Source organism: Oculina patagonica, chromosome 13, assembly GCF_052425735.1.
Source record: "Oculina patagonica isolate OP01 chromosome 13, crgOcupat, whole genome shotgun sequence".
In the NCBI taxonomy this organism is placed as follows: domain Eukaryota; kingdom Metazoa; phylum Cnidaria; class Anthozoa; order Scleractinia; family Oculinidae; genus Oculina; species Oculina patagonica.
The window spans coordinates 21,764,256-21,784,687 of NC_135770.1; the positions used below are offsets into that span (position 1 = coordinate 21,764,256).

Sequence of the window (20,432 nt, forward strand, 5' to 3'; positions counted from 1 at the left end):
TTCTGCATATCTTTGTATTATACATCGACTAACTTTACACAGATTTTGCTGAATAGAAGCGGGCGTGTCTTATAAAAGGAGTTGGGCATATATCAAAGCACAAACCAAATAGATCAATTACTCTAACTCCACTTTAATGAAATACTTTGCGGGATATAAATACATTACTATGACAAATAGAGGCCTTTTATGCACACTCTCATTTGCAACATCCATTTCACAAAACGTCCTTTCACAAACAGTTAAAAATATTTTTGGGTGTGTCGAAAACTCAGATAAGAACTACAGTACAGGCAAACCATCAAGGTTAAGAAGTAATATATTAAATTAACTTAATTTGACTCAGCAAAAAATCCCCTTTACACCCGAGTAAATTCTGTATACTTTAGCGATTAGATCAGAATATAACAGTAATAAAAATGCTTGACGAATGTCCTAGGAGTTATAACAGAAAAAAGCGCGAGGTTTCCACAAAAAAATGAATGATAAAAATTGCGTAACAAAAGTAGAAATATTCGTAGATGTGAAAGTCTTGTTAATTGATTGTTTGGACAGTTCCAGTGAACACATAAGCAATGCAATCAAGCTCATTTTACGTAATGGTTTCCCATTTAACCCTTTCACTTTTAAAACTGCCAAAGTTTACTCAACTGATGCTAAACAAAAATAAATTCTTTAAGAAAAATACTAAAAACAAACTGCACTTCATCAAAATAACAATCACTACATGTAGCTTTCATTTTATGGCTCACACCACCAACACACAAGGGTTTCACCCAGGTTGAACAGCATCACAAATTTGAGGCTTGACTTTGGAAGTGAAAGGGTTAAAGAATCAGTGGTTTAAAGACCTACTTTCCACCCCCTATCAACATCCCCACCCATCTTTCAGTGATACAAATTGCTAACTGCCAGATGTAAAGACCATAAAACTGCAAGAGGGCTCTCTGCGCGGAGAGAAGAAAAAACAAACAGTCCTTCCCCTTCTATGAGCAGAGGGGCAAACATTCACATCATTTAGACCAGTTTGTGATAAACATTTATATGAGCTTGACTGCATTCCTAACACAAGGTTAAGGTTGATTTTCCATAAATCAGATACTTTTATGCATTTCGTCTATAACGTCTATTTTCAGACAGCTTGGAAGCTTAGTGATAAGAAAGCCAGACTGTTTTTGAGAAAAGTGATGATCTGAAATTTGATCATCATCATAGCTAAATCATTTCTGCACCTGATTTGAACATAAGCGTGTTTTTTTTTTTTTCACGGACACGTTCCTATCTTAATGCAATAAAAAATATTAAACTGAAAGATGGAAGATCAGCCACGCCTAAGGTTCAACCAAACAATTGCGACATTGTAACAAACCTAGGAGCAAAAATCAATCATACATGTTAATTTAAAACACCTGGAAAGAAGACTGATCCTGTTAAAATCAAAAAATTAAAATTTGCACGCTTAGGACTAGTCTTTGAAGGGTAAAAATAATCAAAACAATCCATACGTCACTATTCTTTCAACCTGTCACGCAACCTTCACAATCTTCCCCCAGAATATTGTGTGATGCGTGACAACTTCAAGGAAAGCCAATAATTAATTATTTATTGTGATTTTTTTCTACGATGACGTCACGTACACTGTACACAAAAAAATTGTCTGTACACAAACACTTGAATTAAAACCCCGCAATCGAACTTGGCTCCATTGCAACCTTAAAAACTATAAGTCATGACAGATTTAACAACGGTGTATTCATTTAAGTACATGTGGAATAACTTAATATTTTTAAAAATGTATAAGCTTTCTAAGATTGAAGCCGTTTTTGGACAGGTTGATCCTCGGTTTCTCATTTTCGAAGCAGTTTCAAAGACAAGATGTGCTTTACATAGCGATGATCAATTGAACTTAAGTTTCTAATGTTACTGCAAGAGTATAGCCTTCTTAGCAGTCTTCCTTATTCTTGTATGTTTGTATGAAGAACACTCCCGGGAAAAGTGAAACATATTATTACATGAAATGTGAAAGCAAAATACTTCTAAGAACGTCAGGCCTAGAGCAATCAAATAAAATTTGACATATAACCACCACCAAAGATGAGCATTAAGTACACGTACCTCAATATGTTGCAGAGAAAAGTGCATCTTGCCTTTAAAGTGCTCAAGATAAGCTGTAGAATTTGGAATGATTGTACTTAACAGTATTTCAGAGGTCAGCCTCATTACACTTACTTTCTTGTGACAATGATTTCTTGTGACAATGATATTAGTGCTATTATTTCTCACAGAATAAAACTCTGGTTTAGGTCTGATCTAGCAGACTCCCTAGTTGCTCAGACTATAATAGGGTTAACTTATGGTAGTGCCATAAGGTTAACTTACAGAACTGCGAAAAGGAAGTAAGGGGGGGGGGGGGGCAGGGGTGCAAGTCGCTAAAAAGTTTGAACTGAACAATGTGGCTCAATTCCCCTCCTCTCCCCAAAAAAACTAACAGATAAAAAACACATAAGATATCATTTGACACATACAAAAGCACCCCCTGTCCCCCCGAAAAAAATCACAGAGATTTCCATGTCAAGACAAATTCTGCTGCAAACATACGAGGATTAAACTGCCCATCGGACATGAAAGCTTTTTTGTACTGTGTGTCTCTTCATCTTCTGTCGTGCTCTTGGCATGCCACGGGGTTGTGCTGGCTGAAGATGTTACATTTGTAAGGTTTTCTCCAAGTTGACTGGCCGTATGAATCTGCACCCCAAGCTGAAGCTGGTTAGCAAATGCTAGGAAGCATTCAGTCGTGCTCTTTTTGCAGGACTGGTCGTTTCGCCTTCGTCGTCATCCTCGTCCTCATCATCTGGGTAGTCAACAAGCCCAACCAAAGCCTGCAGAGGAAATGCATCAGGGTTTTAATTTTGTCCAAACAGCTAGCATCATAGGCTGGTTTTCTCATTCTCATCCCCAGAACTGCCTCTCCCTCTTAGCTGACAGGGCCTTTGCACCAAGATAGGGGACATGCAGAGAGCTATAAAGCTGTAACCCTTTGCAAGCTTTGCATGCCTATGATTCTAGTTTATGCTGGCCTCCAAATTCTAGTGATGCATAGCAGCGTAGATACGCAGTAAAATCTTCACTGAATTAGTCTTTTTATACAGCTATTTGGGTCTCTACGCTAGAGTCACGTGACAACCGAAATAATGACAGAAAAGGAGGCTGTAGGTAGTGAGAAAAAAAAAAAGAACTGCTGCTTTCTGAACTCTGATGAAGGTGAACAGTTAAGTCACCAAAAATTTAGGTTGTAAAAAACAGATTGTCCTAAACCAATCGCAATACTGGTTCCAGTATTCAGCTTTCAACTTGAAGAAATTGTCTCTTCCATCTTTTTTATGCAAAACTAAAACCAAGCCTTACAGCAACGTTGTATATGCTGATCACATTCTATCCTGTAGTACTCACCCGTTTGTTGTTGACGATTGATGGTGGTGGTTTTTCATTTACAAAAACTTTTCTATTTTTAAAGGCAGAGTCATCATTGAGAAGATCAGTTTGTTCTAGCGTGACAGTTTCCTCGCCATTTTCATCTTCCTGTTCAAACCATAGTTCCTCTTCTTCCTCAAGTGTTCGTACATCTCGTCTGAACCGACTGTTTACATGGATGATGCCCCCTCTGCTGTAAGTAAAGAAAGAAAAACAGGGTGTCCAAGAGTGACAAATTCAAAGTATTTTGGCTTTGCTGACATAATAAATTGTTTGTTAAGCCTGGTTTTCACTAGCAACGCAAGCACAAACGCAAGAATAACAGCTCTTATTTCACAGTGAAAACAGCTTCGACTGAAGCAAAAGCACAAGCACATAGCAGTTTTATGCTTGTGCTTGTGCTTGCGGCAAGCACAAGAACAAGGATCAAAATTCATCTTTTTTGCGTGATCGCACTTGTGCTTGCGTCGCTAGTGAAAACCAGGCTTTAGTCATTAGAAATTCGTTTGACGAGAAAACATACTTCACAGCTTGAAAGAGCATTCTTAAAAAAGCATGGAAAAAAAATGGTTGAGAACAGCTTAAAATGATGAATTCAGATGTCGCCAACTGACAAATAATATCTCACTTATTGATTACGTGCTCTACAGCAGGCACTCAGCATGAATGAGCAAATGAAAATACAGAGTAAGAAAACACGACATTATCTTAAGTTTACATAAACAAACAGCATACATGTACAATGCTTCTATACTCGATGTGTCTCAACAGGAAATATCTTTGAAAATAGAGGAGTAACCAGGCTGAAACATATGAAAACTGTTCTCTGGTAAAAAAGATTTTAGAAACTAAGATAATCTTTCGGCTACCAGTCTGAAGGCTTTGCCAAACACTACCAGAAAGTGATTTTTCTATTTTAGTGTTTGTCTTTTTAACCAGAGAACGTTTTTAGAATTTTTTATAGGAAATGTTGACAGTTTAAAAACTAAAAACTTACATGACACCTTCAAACTTTCCAGAAAAAAAATTAATTTTTGATAAAAATCACTTGGAGATCAAAGATTCCAGATAATAGCAAAATGTAGTCATAGCATGGTCCTGCGTAGTTTAGTCTGTAAGCTTACCCATCAAGGATCCTGTTATTCTGCTGTTTACGGTCCTGCTCCTGTTCATCTCGCTGCAGAATCCCTTTAAACGTATTCACGTATGTGACCTCTTTAAAAAAGGGTTTGTACTGTGCACACACATGGGAGCACAAACTCTTTATATCCTCCTGCAGTAAAATACAATCAGGGTTTAATATGATTGAAATTATTGTTAAATGAGTATTGTTTGATTTGTTCTGAGTGTTGGCATTTAATCACAAGGTAAACAGACAAGTTTTTGATCAGTTAAGACCAAACAGATCCATTTTAGCCGAGATTGTTGCCATAGCAACACCAAAATATGCAACATGTGGTGTATTTCTTAGGGTACAATACTGGTGCCAAGTTTCAATTACTTTGCTTTAGTATTTACAGAGATACAACTGATTTTGTGTTTTTACACCAATTACTGTCAAACTTATGACGTCATCAGTTATCTAAGTTCCATAATACAAAATCTTGAATATCTCTGGAATGAAAAAAGATATCAGGAAAAGGAAAACACCATCTTTCTTCATTTTGAAAGGCCTTTCATATGAGATCAACTTGGTTTTCATTTTATAGGCACTTTAAAGCATCTTCTAAAACAACCAGACCAATGAATGATGCACTCAAAAGAAGCTATATTTTATAGATGTTTGTATTGTCACACACTGTAGTATAAGCACCATAAAATTTGATATTTTGCAAAAGGAATATCTTGTAATAACCAAGTTGACAATGAGCTTATCAACTTGGCTACACCTCATTCACTGTTTGCACACATAAAACTTAGGTTCATAGTTATTGTAAAGAAGAAAATCTAGTACTAACCACTCTAATAAATTCAAACAGTTCCACGATAGCAGAGTTCAGCAGATTGTATCTATGTCCATTTTCTTTAAATGCGGTAATCACTGGATCAAGCAACTGGCCCTTGACAATGTACCGATTGTAGAACTCGTCCTTTAAGCCAACTATTCTTCTCAAGAAGCGAAGTGAATCTGAAAGAGAACAAAAACACGTTATTATTTAGTAGTTTATCCAAAAACCTGGTCTCTTCCTAACCTTGATGTACTGAAAAATTGTCCAGAAAATATCAAAAAATATATTCAGAAAATGTTAAAAATGTTAATTGAATATAGGTTATTTCCAAGTCACTGTTTGCCTTTGTTTTAAACGTAAGGCATGATGCAAAACCTTCATTGTGAAAATGAGTCTGATTTACATTTGAATTAACATGTAATCAAACTCATTTTCAAAGGTTTTGCACCAAACCTCATATTGAAATGGAGGCAAGAAATGGCCTGTTACACAAACTGAAACACCAAATAAATAGCTACAATAGACAAAACCAAAGAACCTTCTCCAGCTTGCCTCAAGCTGGTATAGAACACAGAACAATCACCTTGAGCTAGCAACTCTTTTAAATCATAACTTACTTAAAACTAAAAACTTGTGTCGTGACTTCATGAGCACCAATACTCTTCTGAGCAGATCTTTACTAATGATGTAGTTTTTTATGTGGTATGTGTGGTGTTCAACACAGAATGTCAGCAGTTCCAGAATGTGCCCAAGGGTCACACTATTGACATAATCATCTGGGATATAAGAGAAAGCCAAAAATTAGAGTGAACAGTAGAAATTTTTTAGTAACAATTTGCAAAGCCCATTACATTTAACACTTAACTGATAATCAACTGGCAGTTGATAAAGGTAAGTAAACCCAGGGTTCACACTCTTTTGAGCTTTTGAAATTCCATGACTTTCCATAACCCTTTTCCTGACTTTTCAAAGTTTTCCATGACCTAAATTTGACCATTTTTCTTGGAAATTATCTTGATTTCGGGTATGTTTTTACCCATTTCTTCCAAAAAAATAACCTGGCGTGCCTTATTTATTTTGTACAATCAAACCAAGACTTTCCATGACCCACACCTAAATTCCATGACTTTCAAAGCCTGGAAAATGAAATTCTAAAATTCCACAACTTTCCCAGTTTTCCATGACCTGTACGAATCATGTAAACCGCTGAAAAGCTGTTGTTTCAAGTGCTGGTTAGCTCCTTTTTGGAGCAAAGTTTGCTCTAATGCACGAAACGTTAGCTTTTCAGGTTCATTATTCTAAAACTATCATTTGACAAAACACTCGATTGTTTTTGTTAACATCAACGCTCCTAATGATGCTTAGCAGTAACTAGAGTTCTTTTCGAAACTAAACCAGCTGTTACAAGAATTTGCTGAAGAGAATATTATAATCAGAGGTGAGGCAGCAAACCCGTCACAAGAAAAACTTCTGTCATAAAACAAATTCGAGTCCCACGATTTACGTGACAATTGGCGAAATCTAAACACTGAATAACTTACCTTTGCTTGGTCTGTCATCACAGGTGGCAGCAAAGAGAGGCGCCGTCAAAACATGCATGGAGTGTTTGTAGAAAAAACTCAAGAATTCAGACTTCTCCATTTTCTATGCAAACAGAATGGCACATGACATTAGTTTGGGTTAATTGATCATCTTACAATTTAAGAAAGGGAACAAAAACTTATATGGCTGTTTGATTTTTTGTGAGCTGCCTACCCTTAAAACCATGGCAACATTGGGCTACATGACTGTTCATTGATGCCAAGCCTCTCGAGCCACATTTGTAATACATGTACCGTATTTATTCGGTTATAAGGCGCACTCGGTTATAAGACGCACCCCAAACTTGGCAACTTTTTAATGCCAAGTTTCCAAACTGAAAATAAAAACACTCGGTTATAAGACGCACCATGAGTTGGAGAGTTGTAAAGATTCAGTGATCAATTTATGGACAGTTCTTCTTACAGAATTTGAATGATTGAATGTTGTTCATACTCCTTGGCACAATTTTCGAGTGAAAAGGTAACATTTCTTGCTAAAAAAGACGTAAATCCACTTGAGCAAAAGCTGCTTAGTAACCTGGCAGATGTGTAGTTTCCAGTAACCACTGAGTTTGTAGCTTGGTTACCAAGTTCTCAAGCACGCTTCGTATCGCTTCGTACTTTGTTTATCGAGTGGTTTTGAAAGATTCTCAAGCTTTTTTGGTGTTTTCCCTGTCTTCTAAAGTCATTTACAACATTCCAGGCTTAGAAAGGTTTGTTTCAAATGAGTATGCTTGATTTTCTTTGTCTGTTTCAACAAAATGCTGGCATAGACACGCGTTGCTAAAACTTGTTTATACGTGACAATAAACTTTACATTGAAACTTGCTGTTTCTTATATAATTATCTGTTTTCTTGTTCTAAAAGTCAATGACCAACATTAAGTGTGTCATTTTTAGTGCAGAATGCACTTTTGTGATGGTTTGGTGGGATGTCGTCTGCTAAACCCCTAACGCGCTAATGTGTAAACTTTTAATCACCAATTAATTAATTAATATCAATTAATTAATTAGTCCTTGTGGAGGGGGTGGGGGTGGGGAGCACCTGACCGTACCCCTAGGTAAAACCTGGAGCACATCTACGTTACTTTCATATGAAGATCTCAAACGTATATATTTGTTTTAGAAAACCCTTTGCTCTCCTTGTGGTACTACTCGACGTTCTAGGGCAACGTTCTTTACGCCAAACGCATGCGCAGTTTAGTCTACGTATTTTGCTGGAACTCTCATGAACATCACTTGTATTGCGTGTTTGTGGTAGGATTCCTGCAGACTTCGTGGCGCCAAGTGAAAACCACAAATTAATTAAATTAGATTTTTAGACTTTCATAGCGTTTTCGTAATTAGGAATGCAAAAACTTGCACCGGGATTTTCGGCGTGAAACTCCTCATAACCAGGAAAGAGATATCCTAGCTGAACTGCGTTTTAAAAACCCTTTCGAAAAAGATGTTTTTTGATTAGATTTGTTCTTTAGTTTTTGAGAATCGTCTTTCGTGCAGTTTAAATCGTAACTTAATTAAATTAAACAAATGTCATCGATGTCGCCGTAAAACAAACAAAAAACAAGAGTTTCATGTTACGGCATTTTCAATGGAAACAAAAGTATTTTGTTACAAACGAACAAAAGTGTCGTGTTACGTTTGCAAAGATTAACGTAAGGAACACCTGGGAAAGAATACAAGTAGCCTGTGAACAGTTTTTCCGAAAGTAAAATAAAGCAAATAAACACGAACATATATAAAACATCATACTTTCAATTGTTCCATATTGCATTCTGCACTTACCAAATCATCGAGATTTTTCTTGTTTTATTTGTAAGTTCCGGTAAAATGGCGGTCATAAGATTTTGTTGGGCGAAAATACTCGGCTATAAGGCGCACCCCAATTTTGGCATAAACTTTCCACAGAAAAACAGATTTTCCTTGAAAAAACCGTGCGCCTTATAACTGAATAAATACGGTATTTCCCACAGTGCTACAGAGGAGTTTTAAAGCCAAGGTGTCAATGAGAAATTCCAACAGGTCAATTGACAATAGCCTCACCAAATCATAAAAAGTTTTCTGTTATTTTTTTATCAGTTCAGATAGACGTCCTTGTTGAGTTTTTGACACGAGACCCTCACTTATCCAGAAAGCTGTCTCAGCAAAATAAACATTTAGAAGGGAGCAAGTCAAGTGCTGGTTGAGAACAGTTCTCTAACCCAGTTACAGTATACTCTAAGTATCAGTTCCTAGTAATTGGAGCAAGCAACAAAAATGCATTGATACTAAAAGTATTACAGTCAACTCTCTGACTAAGCGGACACCACTACAAAGCTGACATAGTAACTGTTGGCTAGATGGCTCTGACCAAATTTCACTTGTTTGTCTGTAACTGAACTCTCTTTAAGGTGGACTTCTTTCTAAGGCCTTAGAGGGAGTTGACTGTATCAGTAAATGGGACATCTTTTAATAATAATTGGAAAACATACAGGCCTTACATTTGCTCCTAGTGCCATGTTTTCTGGATCAAGTAAGGTTCTGATTAGTTGAGAGAGCTGATATGCATTTCCTGCAGAAAAAGTACAAGATTAGAGAGATCATTAGAATAACAAAAGCGAAACAATGATTTATTGTATAATAGATCTTGCCCCGGGCATAATCACAAGGGCAAATATCAAATTAACACATTGCATGGTTTTGTTGTTGTTGTTGTTTGCCTTTAAATGGAAATCATTCAACTTCATTTACACAATATTGCTTCGGAACAATTCACTCTTGACTGAAACTGTACGGGCCCAGAGATTCCATCACAAAACAGAACTCGAGATACTTTCTACGTGTTTATTCTGCAGAGCTCCTACATGTATTTCAACAACCGATCTGAAGTAACATCAAAAGCAACTGACAAAACAACGCGGGAAACGAAAATTACATGCGCAAACATAACACCAAACAAAAGAACAGAATATTAACTAAAATGTTCTAGCAGTCGAGTGCTTTTCAAAGTCTCTTGGGAGGCCTAATTGGCCTGCCATAACGCGATCGGCTCGAACAGAAACATTTCACTCCCAATTGCGGTATCAAGGATACTAAAAAAATTCACTTGGCAAAATACTGAAAAACTAAAGGTTTTCCAGCAAGACATGAAAGAACTGACCATTAGCTTTGATCTGAATGGTCACACATGTACCAAGAGCTTCATTCACAAACTTGTAAAATTCATTAATTATTCATGAGGGTGTAAACCAATCCCAGCACACTATTCAGATCACATGTACACAACTGTAAACCCCAATACAAATCAAACAATAGAATTAACTTTTGATACAGACTCCTGCTCAGCTAATTTGTATTCATTAACTTTTGATACAGACTCCTGCTCAGCTAATTTGTATTCATTAACTTTTGATACAGATCTCTACTGATTCGCATAACAATACTTTGCATTCAATTTATTGTTTTCATTTCACAAGTAGAATAAAATATTCGCGTCCGATCTGTATGGGCGTTTACAATGGCTTGCCATTGTAACCGCCCATACAGATCTCCCGCTCATATTTTATCTACTACTTAAAAGTTAGACCCATATTAATTGAAATGAGACTTACCTTTGGAAGTTTTAAGACCAATGTAAATAATAAAATATTTTGAGCTTACAAGAGATTGCAACTCTTGTCTACTGACCTGTGTCACCATCACATATCATAAAGTCCATAATATGGTTGATAAGCATGTCCTGCAAAGAGAACAGGATATACAGTCATTGATATTTAATGGACAGAATGTGTTGATACCCAAAGACTACTTGGAGAAAAACTGTCAAGAAAGAGAGAAACAAGCAAGGCCGGGTGGAAGTGCTGGGAAGTAGCCAAAGCAGTGGCACAGAACAGAGAGTGTTGGTCAACTACTAGCATGACAAGATATGATGGTATATGATGATGATGATACCAGGGTTGTCAGTAAGTTTTTGAGTAGCAGGTTTCATCCAAAAAGTAGGGAGCTATGAAACACTCAGAACTTGATAACACACACTCAGAACTGACCTACTTATATTCCGAGTAGCCGGCGCAGTATTCGGAATAGCTGGTGAAATGCACCAGTTGCCAGCTTATTTTGACAACCCTGAACTTGCTACTAGTCAAAACAAGTTTTTTTTTTCATCAAAATTTCAAAATTTTGTTGGCAAAGTCCAAATGATATGTTAATTTTGAGAATTTCATGGCAAATCAAGGTAATATCCCCAACAATACACGCTTCAGACTTACGACCAAAAAAAAATTAATGTTGTAAACAGCATCAGCCTTGATGTGCCATCAAAATCTCAAAGATACTGTGAAAAGAAACTTTGACCCGTAAGGTTAAAGGCACCAACCTCTTCTTGAGTCTGAGCCTCTTTCATGATAAAATCCCTGACAAGGTACGGGCTGATGTCAACAACTTGTGAAAACATTTCCACAGCTGATAGCCTGTTCTCTTCACAGTCACTAACCTGCAAAACAAACTCAAAACATTAGCATAATATCTCTCTCAACAATTTCCTTTTCTAAAAACTATTGCTTGCCACATCCTTGTTAGCTAAAGTACGGTGTAACACACACAGGGATGTCGCTTAAGGCCACATGCCAGCTAACTTCACCGGCTGAAAGAAAACTTAAATCTGCCAGGCTGAAATTTCACATGAAAACAGAGACTTAATAAACTTTTAGAGCTCCCAAGGCCAGAAAAGCCAGCCAGGCTTGTTGATAAATCTGCTTAGTGTTTTGTCTTAGTTTTTTTGTGTTTTAGTACTTCTTTAGTGCTCTAAGCACAATTGTTTGCTAGGTTAAAATACCTACTTTCTTATTAAAATACCTACTTTCTTATTAAAATATCAAAACTTAGACAAGCATAAGAAACTGTTATGGCTTAATTTTATGGATTAAAATGTGTCAAATCATTTGTTTCCGTTTATTCAAATTATGATAATCGACGCAACATAATAGACACTAAAAAACAAACTGGTTTGAAAACATTTAAAACAAAACAAGACAAATTTAAACCACATTATTGAACTAAATCAACAAATTCTCCCAACGATTTCCATAAAATACACCTGAATATTTGTTGAGAGAATTTACATAATGACAACTAGTACTTACAAGTAGCAGTTCCATAGCAGGAAGCAATCCATGGTGTGCAAGTGCCTGTAGGGTTTAATATGAAAAAACAGAAGTCAAAATACAACAGCAGCTGCAGGTAGACGGCCAAGGGCAAGGGGAGATATGTATCTTATTAACCAAGCATGAAGGCTGTACTAGAAAAATATTGGTCCATTTGCAAACAGGAAATCATACTGAATAATTGTGACAAAAATTATTTCTTTGCTCCTCAGAAATATCCGGAATAGACCCAATGCAATGTTAATTTTCGGCTCCCAGAAAAATCCTTTGCCAACAAAATTAAATTACTGTAACTTAAAGATTTGAAGTTTAAAGGCTATACTTTCATCTAATGGGAAGTTCCAGGGGCATTTATATTGCCAAAAACATGAAAACGAGGCTAGGCAGGCCATGGTGACTTTTTCCATACAAATCTCTTAAATTTTAATGAGTCACAACTTGGCAGCCATTTAACCCCAAACACTGAAACTTCTCAGAATAGCATAATATTCCATATATATATTTAAGTGCCACCATCAGCGTTTTAAGAAACTTGACCAAACAATAGAAATGAATGACAACCATTTTTGCATAAGGTCTATGATTACACAAATCCACAACTTTCAAACAATAATTTTTACAAACCTTAAAAAATTCATCTTTCTGGTGAAGTTGCAAGTGTATGGAGAAACCAACTAATTCTTTCAAAAAATTTATCTGAAAAAAGGAAGAAACAGATTCCTGAGAATAATACAGTATAATCCAGGGTTAACCATAACAAAGCCACATCGTTGCAACAATTACAAATCTGTTATTACTAGATTAGTGGCATTCTATTCACTATTGGCAAAAAAAACCAGTTCACAACATTAAGGGTTCCAAACATCCCCTAATTAACAATTAGACGACAAGCTCAAGGTTTCTACCGGCTGATAGTTGGCGAGGGGCGAAGCCCCGAATCAACTATCGAAAGCCGGCAGAAGTACCGAGAGCGAGCCGTCTAATTGTTTTGGCATAACCCAGCCGCCGATCTATTAAACACAAAATAGAGCTAGAGTTGATTTTTTGAATGTTTTGTTGATAAAATTCCGCAAAAAAAACTGAGAGCGCGCACCAAGAGCCGTCTAACCATCGATAGAAGGCACCTGTGTAGCCAATCAGATTGTGCGACTTGCAATAGACGGCAGCTGGGTTATGCTAACTTCATATAGTAGGTTAATGTTAGGAAAATAGAAATCAGCCAACTGGAGTATTCAGGGTTTATTGCCTGGTGGCTGTTGCAAAAAATTACAGATTATATTTATCTAACTTGGGTCAGTTTTTTTATTCTACTGTGTTTCAGATGTAAACACAGTTTGCATTCGAGCCAAGTGGCCCATCAGGCTGGAGCTCATTCCAGTTTTAGTAGCATGAAGCAACTAGGAGTATTTCTACTCCCTCTTAGATGGGATGCTGGTCCATGACGGGCGTCACTGGGTAACACCCAGCATTTAAGGTCATTGCCCCGAAATAAAACTGAACATAGATTTTTAACCAAACTTCGCCTACTGGTTTATTACTTCAAGGGAAGTTAAATTTTAAAATAAAAAAGGGGGGTCACCAGATTCGTTTAAGAGCAGGAAGGCCATGTATATTCCATATAATTCCTTTATAATTCCTCTGCGAGTACTAACAAAGTACACTTTTTTAGCGATAATTTATTTTTCAAACACATGAATTGATCTGTTTTCATTTTACAGAAAGAATTTGATCGCTACACCAAAAATATGAGAAAAAATTGATAGGTCACCAGGCTCGTTTAGGAGAAAGTGACGATTTACTTCTCTTGCGGACTAAGCCGCATAGAAAAAAGCCGCCATTTTGTTGATGTGCGCGCGCGCTAATTACGCATAAAATTCTGCGCAGTAAGGATGCGCAATGTAATACAGGGCAATGACCTTAATTTGCCAGTTCCCTTTTACACACCAGGGTAGAGAGAGGCACTGTAAACGAGCTCGAACAGAAATCTAAGCGCTAACCATTAGACACCTTGCCTTCCTAATGTTGCAAATATGGGCAAGTAGATTTAAAAAGTATCTAGCTAGACAGGTGTTAATTTGGCATGATTTTTGACTGCAATAAGTAAGAGAACCATGAAACATCTAAACATATGACAGTTTACATTTAAAACAATGCTAAAATCTGTTTAATACCAGTTGTTTTCTTTTATCTTCCAAGGTATCTTCATCTGTGAGTTGCAAGAACATATCTGCTAAAAATTTGTCATCCTCCTGCAAAAGATTGATTCACAATTAACTTCCAAGAACATGCTTTGACTCATGGTGAATATAATAGAAATCTGCTATTACGGAATAACTACAGTGCAACCCCGCCTTACAGCCAGCTTGTAATACGGCCACCTCGTTATTACGGCCACTTTTTTTTTTGTCCCGGCAAAATGCCATACATTTTCTAAAAATGAAACCCTGTTAATGCAGCCACCCCGTTAATACGGCCAACGGCCACATTTTGAAAACCCAAACTGTACAATCCTTTATAATTTTAACCCATTAATATGGCCACTCGAACCAAATATAGCCCTTAATAATTGACCAAACAAAACAAATGTACTCGGGAAACAATATTGAATGACACTCTTTTATTCAAAATGCCCGTAACTTGTCATGTCATTGATTTGTGTGTTTTTGTGGTAAACTAATCACTGAAAAAGAAATAAACTTACAAACAGTTACATCTGCTTAGCTAAATCACAAAGCGATTACGTCATTGCGCGTGTAGTAAAAAGGGAATAAACAGCACGGTTTTTAAGTGATTGGCTGAAGAAGCCAAACGAAAGTCACTGATTTTTATTCAATATCGTGAACTTGAAAGTCAATTGATGCTACTCATATACAGTATTATAAGACAGAAAGGTCGAGACCTTTATTTTGAGATAGTCTAACCTGTTTACGTTTCCTTTTTTCAATCCAATAATGTTCATTTTTCTATGCATGACTTGTAAATGTTCTGATTTGATCTCCATTAGTTTTTAATGATAGTACTATATATTTGCAGTCATGATGTTTATTAAAGAACAGTTGTTTAAAAGTACAATTGTGACATGTAACTGTCAAGGCGTAACTTGAAGTAGACCAGCCATGAAATTTGACCCTACCCTGTTAATATGGCCACCCCGTTAATACGGCCAAATTTTCATGGCCCGTTGGTGGCCATATTAACGGGGTTCCACTGTAGGAATATTACTACACATGCTAGATAGGCTGTTAGACCATTAGAGCTAATGCTCAGCATTTTGTTAGCAGACACTCCATCATGTGCTATTAAAAATCAGCTTATCAGATTGGTTTTTCCACAACTTTCTGTTCACTGTTAGTAGAAACTCATTCACGTTCTATTAGAAATCCATTAATCTGATTGGTTCTCCCATTGCTTTCTATTCGCTGATGGAACACAATAGCATGTGTGCTCTTAAAAGGGACAATTTTTCTTAATTTTTGGCTTAAATGTACAATAAATAAAATTTTGTAGTTTTACTTTTGGACTACAATGTTTTAAAGTTTCTACTAAAACAATAACCACCTGTTTATAAGGAGGAGAGTTGTCCCTGGTAGGAGGGCTACCCTCTCCCCCGAGCTATCTTTTGCCGAGCGTTTATATGAAAAAGTTGTCCCTGTTGACCGAGCCAAAATTTGGCCCTCTCGGTTCAAAAGACTGGCGAGAGTTGTTTTGAAACATCTATTATGTCTGCCTTTTTTAAATAAGGAACGCTGAAACATCGACCACGACCATTTTTGGACAAATTTACCGCCGACTTCGATTTCAATGTATCTGCAATTTTGTTTTGGTCGACTGCAGCATTTGCCCATGCTCTGTATGTGTCAACTTGTCCCTGGTAGGCGAGGCGAAAATAACCAAACTGTTTATATGGAAAAAAGGTGGCTCGCTCCCCAGGGTCACCCTACCTTCAAAGCGAGTGACCCTCCACCCAGGGTCACCCTGCCCCCCGAGCCAACTTTGCAATTTCTCGTACAAACAGTTCGCAGCTATTTTTAAAGAAACGTATGAAAAGCTCTCTTGCCCGGGGTGGCTTGGTATGGAGGGTAACCCTCCTACCAGGGACAACTCTCCTCCATATAAACAGGCCCTAAGACTACTTGCTCTTGTTTTCTATGAAAGATAGTCAACTCGGCAGTGCCTTGTTGACTATTTGTTCATAGAAAACTTGGGCTCATAGTCTAACAATTATTGTTAAATAGAACACAGTTGCGCACACCATTGCTTTAAAAGAGAAATTGTTTGCGTCTTTTGGCTTAATCATACATACAATTGTACCTTTTGGACGGCAATCCTTTAGAGTGTTTTGGACTGCAACCATTTAGACTGCTCGCCCTTATTTTATATGAGCAATAGTCAACTTGACTGCACCTTACTGACTACATATGTAATTGCTCATAGAGAATTTGGATTCATAAATTTAATTCATACACATGTCTTTGTTCGAAATTGCTACTGTTTATCATAGATAAGGTTGTGTACTATTTGGTTTTCTTAAAAAATCATTCAAGCAAACCACAGATAAAAATCATCTGAATCTGCATAAAATAAAAAAACATACTTGTGTATACAAGACTTTTAAATACTTGAAGAACATAATGTGCCATATATGATGATTGAAAAACAGAGTGTTTTAAAAACGACTTTACATTGTTACAACACCGAATCATGTCCATAAGCGATACTATGGAAAAATCAGATTTGGAATCTTAAGTTTTCTCTAAGCCTAAAACACAAGGCAGGAAGATGTATGAACCCTAGAAGTAGACAAGGATCTCCACAATTACATTTAAGTGCTTGCACTGAATTATGTAAACACAAGGTGGTGGTAGTCTTATTTCTTTATAAAATAAAGCTAAGCATTTAACAGACCTCTGTGAAATATTATCACAACTATAACAAATGTTTTACATTATACTAAACAATACTAGACAGTATAAACAACACTAATAGAAAGGCTTTTGACTGAAAGCTTACTATACTCCATGAAAAAAATATTCTAAAGGAATATTACACTATATTTCTAAAAGAATATTACAACATTCGCAAAGAATATTACTTTGACAAAATGGACAGAAAATAAGAAACCTTGACCTAGGATTAATTTTTTTAAATGAAAAAACTGTCAAATATGTCTCTATGCTTTTCCAGAATATGTTATCTTATTATAGTTACTACGTTAAAAAATCATATTTAACTAATCCAAATTACTTTCTCAAAGGTCACTATTTCAGCCAGTCAAGAGCTATTCGGTGCGACAAATGCCACATTGAAAGCTCCACATGTTAATTAGAAACATGCAGCAAGACAAACAATATTTTTTTTGCTTTTAACACAAAGGAAATGTCAAAAACTCTGACTGAAACACCTGTGCGCTGGTGTGGTTTTATCAACTCAGCAATAAGCCTCTACTGCGATGACTGCAGACCGAAAAAAACATACACAAAAAACCACCTTCACCATCACATGAAATGATCAGTGTTAATACAACAAGCAACTGACCACAATATAAAAATAAATTAAGATTGACAATTTAATATAGAGTTAGAAATTTACATATTAGTTTAAAACCTCTAACAGTTATCTCTTAAACCCAACTTAGAGGGTTTGACTTTAAAATCCCATCAAATATTTAAATTTACTTTTAAAAACACCATCCCCTAGTGTTGTATTAGAACCGCTAATTCGGCAAGGAAATTTTTTTGTCGCTGTCAGAAAGGACGTCAAAACTATATTTAATATTTTTGACAATGAACGGCCAGCTCAAATTTCAAAGAAACCAACAACTTCGTGATAAACTACGTCATATTTTTTTTCCCTAACAACACAAAATTCTACAAATAAAAATAATAAAAATTCTCAAGCTTACCTGCAGATGTGTGACAATTTCTATCCTATTAAAAAGTATGAAGGAATTAACCGAAGCCAGCATGTTATCTTCGAAAACCGACGGCGGTGGCAAAATCACATCGTAAATGTACTGTACACGATATGTCTGATGAATCTTGTTTATTAAATCCGAGTTCGATATGGGAATTATTTCCTTGAAGTTCGCGCTTTCCTTTAAAAATGCTCGATGCCTTTGAGGAGCAGGCTTGCTTGGATCGTATTCCAAACAGCCGACTACGTCGAACACAAGATCATCGGAGAGCATAATCTCTAGCAATGACGGTTTGTTCATAAAAAACAATGACTTAAAAATATCGTACAAGTGGTGTAGACCTTCCAAGTTGTCCAAATCTTCGCAGATGTGAAACAAATCCAACAACTTCTTAATGTAATTGTCTTGCTCAATCGCCAAAGCTAATTTTTCCCGGCGAATAGGCGAAGGTAATACACTGTTGAATAACTCGGCGATTTCGTCGAGTCTACTAAGTTCACAGGCCGGTAATTCAATTGGACCTGTCGAATCTAAAACCTCTTCAAATCTTTCCTCTGAATCATCGTCCTCGGGGATGTCTTGAGTGATTGTTACAGACGGGTCTTTCCCTTGAATCTGCCGAATAAAATGTCAACAAAAAACGCAAGGTTACTACGTAAATTACTGGTTAGCACAACGATAGTGAAAAGAACTTCGCTGAGACTACTGACATTTAATGATTTCGTAAGAGTTTGTAGGTATACGATAGATTTGTTAAACACCAAACAAATACGCATTTTACTTTCGAGTAACGTTCGATTGCTACAAAACAAAAAAATTAGCTGAGAATATCACCTGAACTTTTTACAAACGACATTTACACACGAGCAAGCCGCTATTAAACTAACCTGGCAAATTTTTTCCCAAATTTCATCGCAGCCAGCTTTTTCTTGAAAGCTGAGCGCTAGATCGTAGTTGTCGCCCTCTGACCACACGATTAGAGTCTCCTATAAGGAAAAAAAAAAACAGTAGAGGTTACAACACTCCTTTGACGAAACACCGGCATTACTTTAAAAAAAAGTTGAAATGTACCTGTTGTTTTTGATAGGCAGTGTGAGGTTGTATCTTTGACTCGAGTAGAATTGAACCTGCAAACGAAGCAACCGGGTCAGTTTAGTACAGGTTTTTTGGGCTTCCTCGATAAAGCAGTTAACCTAGAATCAAACGAGCAACAACAATCAACAAATAAATCGCCACAAACCGTCTTCTTCGGATCGAACCATGATCGACATCCCCTGTAAACGTTCAACATACGACGAAGACACGTGCCCTGTACCACGGTCATCCCACTGCCGGTCTTCGTTTAGCGTATATAGCTTGACACGGCGCCTAGTACTCGCCATAATCTTGGCCCACTAATATTTCAAACAAATGAACGGTCCCCGCATCGTCCACCATGAGAAAATCCTGTCAATGTTCACCTTCAAATGTGTCCGCCATGCTGTATTGCTCTACTTTCTGCAAGGACCATCAAAACATTAGGGGGCGCCCCTAACATAGTGAAGGGGGTCCCGTGGTTTGAGTGAGCGGCGCCATTTTCGATATTTCCCGCGTAAACGGCTTTCAATTTTGTGCTCAAATAAACTTGTAAAAAGTCGAAACAAATAGTATAAAGTATACACGCAAATCAGGTCAAACAACGTTCGAAACGAAACAAGTATCGCTTCTTTTAATTTGATACCTTACTGCTCAGGAGCTAACTGATTCAATAGGGGACTTTTAACCGCTGATCAAAAAGATCGACTTTTTCAATTCTGGGTAGTTTCTAGCTTTGACGTGACTTTGACGTTTAAGTCGACGTTCATGTTCACATTGGTGATTCATTAGTTAACCATAGAATCAGTTAGCTTTGTACCTTAAAACGAAAATTGTTTCCACTACCTGTAGAAATTAACCCATATATATATTAGGCGATAGAAACAATCTTCCGTGTTTCTATTTTTTCAAAAATGAAATACTGACTGTCAGCAAATTACATCATCGCAGATCGAATTTATCAACTTGTAATATGCTGAATAAGCACATACTGATCTTTACGCTGATCTCGTTCCCAGGATACTGTTTCTACTTGCTCGAGAGTCGAGAGAGCACACTGGGGACAAGGTTGCTATTCGGTTGCTATCGAGATCACAGGGGGCCCAGACAAACTGTTTGTGAATGGACTGTGCACATTTACATTTTTATAGAGAATGTATGAAATTTACCGAATGGTTTGTAGAATTGCGTATATTGCTGCAAAACATTAACAATTTTGAGCTGAATAAATGTTAAGTTTCCTACCTTTTGTGTAGTGACGTTCTTTTGGCTTGAAATGGCGAATTTGAGTCGATTGAAGGGTA

The 20,432-nt window shown here is 36.8% G+C and overlaps 1 protein-coding gene across 4 annotated transcripts; it reads right to left on the reverse strand.

The window, feature by feature from the left end:
* Positions 1-113: 113 nt before the first annotated feature.
* On the reverse strand, positions 114-19,799 carry LOC144636274 (serine/threonine-protein phosphatase 4 regulatory subunit 3-like). 4 transcript variants are annotated; one of them, XM_078495442.1, is made up of 16 exons: positions 19,295-19,799; positions 19,126-19,181; positions 18,942-19,040; positions 18,043-18,669; positions 14,312-14,389; positions 12,765-12,836; positions 12,120-12,164; positions 11,354-11,470; positions 10,666-10,717; positions 9,471-9,550; positions 6,962-7,064; positions 6,038-6,196; positions 5,430-5,599; positions 4,596-4,744; positions 3,451-3,661; positions 114-2,879 (listed from the first exon to the last, which is right to left on the reverse strand). In XM_078495442.1, the coding sequence occupies exons 1-16, from the start codon at positions 19,434-19,436 to the stop codon at positions 2,778-2,780; spliced, it is 2,262 nt and encodes a 753-aa protein (XP_078351568.1). In that variant the 5' UTR covers positions 19,437-19,799; the 3' UTR covers positions 114-2,777. The 4 variants fall into 4 exon arrangements, with proteins under 4 accessions (XP_078351568.1, XP_078351570.1, XP_078351567.1 ...); XM_078495444.1 differs by having other exon boundaries at positions 9,480-9,550; positions 19,295-19,797; XM_078495441.1 differs by having other exon boundaries at positions 3,451-3,664; positions 19,295-19,794.
* Positions 19,800-20,432: the final 633 nt, after the last annotated feature.